Here is a 9,583-nt window from a genome sequence, read left to right on the forward strand (position 1 = left end):
TTGTTTGAGTGAATTCATAGATATTTATATGATGAATTCGATTGTAGATATACATGCTTAAATAAAATGTACACATGAATGAATTGATAGATTGGTGTTGCATGTATTCGGTTATAGGCAAGCATATTGATGATTCTATCTTGACTTAGATAATCGGCTAAAGGAGAATATTAGCCAATATGTTGAATTTGGTTCATGATTTCATATATATGACTCTAATGTCTAATATATATATGGACTAAGTACCTTGAATTTCTCTTGATGTTCAAGATGATTAAATCAATTTATTTGTTAAATCGAGCTCAAGAGCAAAGGGGAACTAAATCCGAAAAAGGGAAGGAAAAAGTAATTGAATAGCCGTTGAAGTCGTTCGACAACATCCGAGGTAAGTCTTTGAGTAATGGAACGTAGTTTAGATTTGATTAAGTTATGACGTATAAGCATAACAAATAAACGTGATATAATGATTCTATTTGAATTATATGTCGAGATAATTAGTTTATACTTATGACGGGTAGCCGAATGTGCATAGAGATCATGTCATAAAGCAAATCAAATCATGCTCTTTGTATGTGGCTATTGAGCCGAAAATGGGAATGCTTGACAAGTGTCTTGTGTTTGAGTTCTAGTGATGAAAATGAAATATAGATGTGATATGATTTATTGATATATGTGCATGAATATTCGGATGGTAACCGGGCTAAGTCCCAAAGGCATTTGTGCTAGTGACTAATTCCGGGCTAAGTCCCGAAGGCATTTGTGCGAGTTACTATATTCGGGCTAAGTCCCGAAGGCATTTGTGCGAGTTACTATATCCGAGCTAAGTCCCGAAGGCATTTGAGCGAGTAACTATGTCCGGCTAAATTCCGAAGGTACTTGGTTTGGGAATGAGCGATCTTGCTGTAATACTTTCAATTAATACGCTTGTAAAATCCCAACGATGAGGTATATTTCGTATATGCATTGGAATAGTTGATTCCTTTTAAATAGTATTCGCTCAATCGATTAACAAGCTTCCGGCCGTTAGTTAAGTTGATCCCCTATATATGAATATAAGGGTTGGAAATGTGAAGTAAGTATGATTTTGAGAATATGTGTATATGAAATTATTCGTTTGGTCATATGAATGCTATACTTCAGTTGTGCATAATTTCGTTACTCAAACTTACTAAGCATTAAATGCTTATTTTGTTGCTTTGATTCTCTGTTTTTTTGATTTTGTTCGTCAGCTATCGGACTCGGGAGTGTCAAAGTCGAAGTCACCCACACTATCAAAGCCCTTTTTGGTACTCTTTTAGTTGAACTCTGATAATGGCATGTATAGGACTGCCCTTTTGTTGTTAGTCATGTACCTTTTGGTATTGTATATATTCGGATAGCCATGCGAAAATGGCTTATATATTTTGAGCATAGCATTATAATCATTTTGTATATTGTTCATTGAGTGGTATGGAAATGCTTGGTAACGATTAGCCATTGGAATGGTTAATCACGATCATTTTGGTGCTATGTACGACAAATGGCTAGTTGATCCATGGAAAACCATGAAATAGGTAAAGTCTACCTTAAAAACAGATGCTGACAGCAGCAGTGATGTGAATTTGAAAAATCACTAAAAATAGTAGGAATGGAATTAAATAGTGAATAAATTATGTAATCGAACCTTGATGAGTCTATCTTCATATGGAAGAAACGAAACGATCATATGAGCCGTATTTTAAGAGATGTTTAAGTTTTCGTGAAATAGGGCCAGAGCGATTTCTGGATCCCCTGTTCTGACTTTGGAAATTCACCATAAATTAACCAGAGATAATTAGAAGTCATGCCCTATATTTACAGATTCCTTTTCGAGTCTAGTTTCTTTAGAAACAAACGGTATAAGTATTGAAGCCCTGTACAGGGAGATATCTAAGTCGTAATGCATGAAGATCAGAGTAGTCGAACCCTGTAACAGGGGAGACTTTAACTAATAAACTGTACTAATTGACCTAACCAAAAATTCTAGAAAAAAACTTGTAGATGGATATATGAGTCTAGTTTCAGGGAAAATTTACAGAATTAGTTTTCGAGCTTCGAAACTCGAGATATGATTTTTAAAGTGACTGTGATACAGTTAGCCAGCTTGTCTGGAAATTTATAAATGAACTATGTAAGTAAATGAATTAAGTCCGTTAACACCTCGTGTTCAACTCCGGCGACGGTCTCGGGTACGGGGCGTTACAGTTTATCCGAAGTACACCACAAAGGCTATCCTTTCAGGGTTCGCCATAATGACGTTCTTTTTGTATTACGCCATAAAGGCTACTCTTTCGTATTTTGCCACAAAGGCATTCCTTTCATATTGCGCCATAAAGGTTGTCCTTTGATATTGCGCCACAAAGGTATTCCTTTCATATTACACCACAAACGCATTCCTTTTATATTTCAGTTAGTATCCTACAAATATCTTTGCATGAACAACACATATGCAAGAGTCAGCATAGTGACTCACCTGACAACATCAAATAGCAGCTTGAACTCAATATCTGACAAGAAACTACAACAACCACTACTTATAAAATAGAAAGACACTATTAAAACTCGTCTGCCACCTCTCTCATTATCTCAAACCCAGATAACCCTCAAATTAAGCATTACTTCTTCATTTAACTATTCATGCACCTATTCAGACTTAATCTTTAATAACTTTAACATGTAGAGTCACAATACTCACCTTAACATGGAGTAGTCACTAACAAAGATCCAGATTTACAACTCCAGCTTAAAGGTGAAATAGATACTTTTTAGTTCCTCCAGTTCCATATAATAATAATCTAGAAGAAATAAGGAGAACTTTCACTACTCTTCCTGTAATATCCACATATTTAACCTAAATCTTTATTAGAACTTGACATGTGTCACAACTTTTAGGACTGCTTTTATAAATGGTTTACAGTTGTAGAGAGAACTTGAATAAAAATCCAATAAAATATATTATTGGTTCTTCTTTTGTATCCATTTCTAACTAAATAATTTTTAAAGTAACTAGCATAGTAACTCAATGAACTTGGCATATAACACCTTCGGCGATAACTCTACTTACAAAATTCTCAATATTTTTACCAAACTCTCATTCCTTATAGCACAACACATTTTGAATTTAATCCTTCCATAATATTCTAATATATGCTATGTGTTCAATCTTATACAGGAAAAAAAATATTGGGCGGATAGAACTGCGTCCCACTAATTATTCTTAACCTATTCACTAGAACTTAGGACCTACCGAAACTGGGTGTTACAATAAAGCCCTAAGCTCCTACTTAACACTACAGTTCGTATATACAAATGGTGATCCCTGAACACTCACCAGTGTGTTGAAAGCTTTAAACAAGCTTCAAATTTCCCTTGTTTTTGCTTGTAGACGGTTCTATTAGGTTCGTAATTTCACATACAAGTCACTAACAGTCGAAGCAAATTAAAACTCTTACATAAAGAGAAGCGAATCTAGGTTTGCACATGCTAGTCTTTTTGCGAACCTAGTTTCCTTTGTTGTGAACTTTCTTAATTACTTCTAAACGTCTAACCCAATAGAAAAACAGAGTCTTACCTTTAATCATAAGGGCTAAGTTCTGGATTTTTGGTTTCATAGAAACTTGACAACAAGAGAAAGAAGTAATCGATGAAGAAGTTTGAAAGAGTATTGTCGTTCAAAAGAATATGAAATTTTTAATGAAAAGAACTTAATTTATAAGCATTAGGTGTTTTGATGTTCTTAGGATTCCCTAGTAGGCGTAGGAAAGAGTTACGTGCATGAATGGTGTTGTGAAGAGGAAAAATAAGTTGACTTCTAACTTTATATAACTGCCATTTTTCTACTCCTTATTTTAACTTTTTTTTCACAGTCGAGACCTTACTTTTACTCTCTACCCAAACCAACGTTCAAAGCTCATTAGGCCCATTGGCAACCCCAGCTCACCATGCCCCAAACTCCTAGGCCCTATATTCTAGGATGTTACAATAAATAGGTATCTAATTCTCTTGGTGCTACATGACTTGAAGAGCTAGAAAGCTACAAAATTCTAAAGCATTTTCGCAACCAACCTTTGCTTATTTTTCTTGTGTTGAGCATTTCATATTCTTGATTGATTGTTGATGAATTATCTTGAGTGGAGTTGAAAGTTATCTTTGACGAATGTTGATTATGATATTGTTATCTATTAAGGCTACATGAACTTAGTTTGTAAAAAGGTTATGGGCTTTAACTGATAGAGACAGATTGTTACAATTGATTGATTTGGTTGATTAAATAAGAGTATATCTTGAGCGAGGCTTCACAAACGTAAGACCATTGTGTTTGAATCGTGTTTACAAAGCTTGATTTTGTTGTTTCTTTTTCCTCTTACTCATTTCTTTAACAAGGTCAATTCTCGTTCTATTTAATGTTAAAATGAACGTTAGTAAAGTTTAGTGTTTCGTTGTTGCCAATTATTTTTTTCAATTTTAATTGGGTCTTTAATATTATAATTTAGGCACAAAAACCATATTGGAAAGGAAGTTTACACAATAAAGGTAAAATTTTAAAAAATTTATAAATTTTGAAATGTATACACTTTGATTAAGAATTTAATATTCAGAAAATTATTTTTCGGATTTTTGAACAACATGAAACCATAATAAGGACAACATATAAAAAATTGTATAAAATTAATATACCGTACATAATATCTCTTTATTGTCTTCAAATATTTATTCAATATATGTATTTTAAAGTGTTCTAACAAAACAACATTGATATGATATAAACAAAGGATAATATGAGTTGGAAAATAATTAAATAAGAGTTGGAAAATAATTAAAGTGTATTTAATATTTATAATTATATATTTTTTATCTCTTTATATTCAAATTTAAAGATTATATATTTAGAACATTAGCATGCATCATTAAATAAACCTAAAGTTTAAACTTAGTTTAAATAAAAATTAGTTTAAATTGTATAATGAACCTAAAGTTTTAGACCCCCATTGTTCCGGCAAATAATTACTTACAGACAGACGGTGGATAAATTTAGGCATATAATTACCTACCCACATAGGGGCTATTATTTAAATCGTTTTCAAATTTTACAACTTTTAACTATTTGATATATTAAGAAATGATATTCATAACTAAATGTTTTTGAAGTAGGGATCAGTTCCGACTTAGTTATTTATTTTTATTTTGATAATAAAGATTTAAATATACAACCTTGTTATTTGCTTTATTTTTTAAAATGCTTATTTTCGTTTCTTAAACTTACGAAATCCGAGTACTAAATAACTTCATGTATGTGATGAATTAAATTAATTATTGATTTAAATTCAATAGAATAAAAAGTGAGTTTAAATTTAAATTACAATACTTAAAATTCATATAAATATTAAGTGTTAGACATTTTATTAAACGTGTATGCATGTGGAGACTACATATTTAGAAAATGTATGTTTAAAGTTAATATAAAATAAATAATAAAACGTATGATTTGAAACTAAATAATTATAATAGCATATGAAATATGTACGATATTAAAATAAAAAAAATTAATTTAAATTGTGAGTAAAATAAAATTTAAATATATAAATACATTGTATTAAAAATATTAAATGCATCTACAATTGTTGTCATGTTGTTATCTTCAATCACGGGTTAGTGTCAAGTTATCTTTCGACACTAAATCAATTAACAACATTATTAGTATATATATATAGATGGAATAATAAACTATGCATATTAAAATAAAAATATATAAATTATATTAAAATGAAGTTTTGTTGAGTGGCAAATTAAGATTTTATTAATTCAATAATAATTTGTATGGATTCAAATCTTATCATTTAAAAAAAAAGACCAAAATATTTTTAAATAATATAATTTATTTTAATTACAAAAAAATATTTTCATAATTTTCTTAATCGAATTAAAATTCTTTACATTAATTTAAATAAAATTTTTATTAATAATATAAATATTCAAATTTTAAATTCAAAATTTACAAAAATTACATGTTAAAGGTGATTCTCATTGTACAAATAAACCCAATGATCAAAACTATTACATGAAATACTGACATGATTTAATTGACAGTACTAAGTTGTCAAGTTAAATCAATACAATATCAGTACTTAAAAAATTAGTTAATTCTCCATATCCGAATCTCATGGTTTATATGTAGTGACAAAATAAATAGAGAATACTCAATTTCATGTAATTTTTTCATTCCAAATCTAAATTTGAATGATGTATTTACCTAAACTTGTGTTGATGTTGCCTCATCTTATATTGTTTAACAAGGAGCTCAGAATAAAGGAGCTCATTCCATGTATCCGGCACACCAGGAAGGCACCAATGGCTGCAATCCTGGTACTTTACACTCTCCGTTCTTTCCTTCTCCGTAATACCATGCTTATGGTATCTCCTATAGATCGATGGGTGACCGTCCTTTCGAAAATCGGTCAATCTAGTAATGTTTAAGTAGGTGACATGTGTTTTCATCCCCTCCAGCACCGATTCTAACACCGCCATCATAGGCATGTACGGCTTTAGAAACGTCTCGTTCCTTATCGGCTCCATCTTGGAATCGCACATTCCTCCGGAATTCCATTGCCCACCACTGCATAATAGATTCAACCTCCGATTAAACATAAAACCTTTGTTGCCATTGATGAAGGGATAAATAGCGAAAGTGTATTGAAAACGATTGAGGGGAATTAGACTCGCTTCAAGAAAAATATGTGAAGTGTCATTTGTAGGGGTCAATAAATTTCACAACGGTAATTAGTATTGTAATCGAGGTGATTATGTTTGGTTTATTCCCGATTTTGTCACCCAATTTTGCAGACTGATTCGAGGAATTCACAAAATAAGAGCACCTCATCCACTAAAGAAATGTGAGCTAGTGGTAACTATCTTACTCATAAATAACATACAAGGTCATGGATTCAAACTTCACCAAGAACAAATATTGAAATATTCTTAGTGGATGAGATGCTCTCACTCTATGAACCCTTTAAAATTTTCCGTAGAATCAAGAGACAAAATCCAGAGATAAATTGAATATAAACATCTTGAGCGCAATATCAACCACCATTGAGGGATTCATCAACTCTCAACGAACGAAACGGTGAATATTTCTCTTAAAATCCAACCTTCCCTCAACAAAAAGTTACCTGAAATGAATAGCAGAGTAACCCCTGAAGAACACCATAGTCTTGGAAGGATTTACATTGTCATCCACCCATTTAGACCACGTCGTCACTGCTCTTCGAAACGCCTCAAAAACGTTCAATTCCTCATAAACATGATCACCTTCTTGGTAATAATCTTTCCTATAGTTTCCACACCAAAAACAAGCATTAAAATCCAAAGTTAAATGGGAAATATAAAAGCACATAATATAATCCAAAACCAACCCTTTGGATGTTTTCTCATGATTCCACCAATGCCCGGTGTTGAATACCACGATATCTGCGGATTTATATATCTCCGATGATCTTCCGATAAGATCGAGCCGAAGTGTATTTTTCTTTGTCCCGTTTTTGTCCAGCATTTGCCATTGTCGGACCAAGAACGGAGATACGAAAAACTCGACGGAACAATTATAATCCTATTCAACATCATCATCACAGCCAATCATAAGTTTAAGCAAACATGATTCGATGTGTAACGAAGATTAGCAATTAAAAAACCATGGATGACCTACATTGAAAATGAAACTAGAGGAAGGCTCCCCTCGAAAATAACGTCCTCCGGGAACTTCATGAACAGTTTTTGGATTTTTTGCAGCACTTTTCAAGATGCAAAGTAGAGATTCCCACATATTCCTGTTCAAGGAATCCCCCACAAATACCAGTCGTTTTCCCCTCAATATCTCCAACATGTGCCCGCCGTTCAACCTTTCCAAAACAAAATTAATAATTTTAGCTTAATAAAAGTTTTAATTGACTTCAACCTCAAAATTTACTTTGATATCATGAATTTGGATGTGATTAAACTCAATTTCATTTTATTATAAAAAGTTAATAATTTAAATTTTTCTAATCTAAATCCAAAAATAACTTTACACAAAAATGTCTTAAACTCAAAATAATTCAACAAATAACTTAAAATGATTCAACTCAAAAGCCAAACTCAAAATAACCAAAATAATCCAAGCTGACATACCCAAATTTAAAATTGATCCAAACTTAAAATAATTTAAATTTTTTCTTTAAAAAATTAAAATTAAAATTAATCCATTTATATTTACTCAATTAAAGTTAACCCAGTTACATCCAATTGATAAATCAAAATATAAGATCAGATTTTCTATAAAACAAAAAATTTCATACATGATATTCAGGTCAAAAGAATAACAGAGATTGTTCTTTTTATAAGAGTTTAAGTATCGTCAACATGTAGATTATGAATAAATTAAATGAATTTACCTACATGACTAATTCAAAGACGGAAACATATATACAAAATTTGCTAAATTCGATTACTTTCCATTAATGAAAAATGTACTCAAATTATTCTGAAATTACTTAGTTGATTGATCAATCAGTAAAAAAAGAATATTAAAAAATAGAAAACCAAAAAATAAATAAATAAGAAATTATACCTTGGCAAAGTGCAGCCTTTAGGCTTCCATTTCCATTTGAGATAACCTATATCACGCCTTCCATGGGCGAAACAACTAAACTGGTGATCGACAAAGGAACATGACCCAGGTTCATAAAGCGGATACGAGCTATCCTTCACCCAGTTTCCATCAAACAAATCGCACATATTCAATGATTCAACCGAACTCTCATTCCCCTTCCCCTTCTTAAATCTTACCTTGTTGGAATTATCAGGTTTAGCTGGAAAATTAGTGCTCTGGTTAGCTAAAACGGCAGCGTTTGCATCAGCTATTGTACTCTGATTATCGGGTTTCTCGTTCTTGTCAGCTGGGCTGCTTGTACTAGGCGGATTTGCATGCAAAAAAGAACTCTGGGTATAGTTTATATTCGTGTTATTCGAACTGGGAAGTTGTTCAATGTTGTTGAAAGGTTGGGTGCCTTTGTTTTTGTCGTTGGGTAATGGTTGCAGAGTGTGATTAGATGATGAAGGAGATGAAGTGTTGGGAAATAAGTAATCAAAAAGGGAAGGGAATTGGGATCTATAAGAGTCAGAGGAAGTGGTAAACCAAGGAGAAGAAGGGCCAAAAGCTAAGAAAAGAGTGAAACCAACGAAGGAAATAATGAAGAGAGCCAGTGTTCTACTCGTTTTAACGATCGAAAACAGGTTCTTAAACTCTGTTTTGATGGTTGTTCCATTGAATGGCAAGCACTTTGCGATATCCACCATGGAAGGCAAAGCCTTAATGAATCCTTTTTTCGAGTCTAATACAAGAAAGAAATGGAAGTGTTGCGGAGGAGGAGAAAGTGGGAGCGAAAATGGTGTTTAGGGAGAGAGAAAATGAATGGAAAGAGCATATCATATCTTGTACGAAATAGAAAAAGGAAAATATATAAAGAACAAATGATTTTAAGGAAAAGGAATCGTTTCCACTTTCCACGGAATTCACAGTTCTACCATTTTC

The 9,583-nt window shown here is 32.1% G+C and overlaps 1 protein-coding gene across 1 annotated transcript; it reads right to left on the reverse strand.

The window, feature by feature from the left end:
* Window positions 1–6,019: 6,019 nt before the first annotated feature.
* LOC107937139 (protein trichome birefringence) lies at window positions 6,020–9,554 on the reverse strand. The gene is made up of 5 exons (XM_016869963.2): window positions 8,621–9,554; window positions 7,721–7,913; window positions 7,431–7,624; window positions 7,188–7,346; window positions 6,020–6,631 (listed from the first exon to the last, which is right to left on the reverse strand). Exons 1-5 carry the CDS (start codon window positions 9,346–9,348, stop codon window positions 6,265–6,267), a joined length of 1,641 nt encoding a protein of 546 aa, XP_016725452.1. The 5' UTR covers window positions 9,349–9,554; the 3' UTR covers window positions 6,020–6,264.
* Between the last annotated feature and the right edge of the window lie 29 nt (window positions 9,555–9,583).

This window comes from Gossypium hirsutum, chromosome A01 (assembly GCF_007990345.1).
Source record: "Gossypium hirsutum isolate 1008001.06 chromosome A01, Gossypium_hirsutum_v2.1, whole genome shotgun sequence".
Taxonomy (NCBI): Eukaryota; Viridiplantae; Streptophyta; class Magnoliopsida; order Malvales; family Malvaceae; genus Gossypium; species Gossypium hirsutum.

Bases quoted from the DNA above. Each gene is read 5' to 3' on its own strand.
- LOC107937139 (XM_016869963.2), bottom strand. From the start codon at position 9,348: ATGGTGGATATCGCAAAGTGCTTGCCATTCAATGGAACAACCATCAAA. The intron at 7,914-8,620 runs GTATAATTTCTT...TGTTTTGGAAAG, and splicing joins AAAGGCTGCACTTTGCCAAG to GTTGAACGGCGGGCACATGT. The intron at 7,347-7,430 runs GTTGGTTTTGGA...TGGAAACTATAG, and splicing joins CATGAGAAAACATCCAAAGG to GAAAGATTATTACCAAGAAG.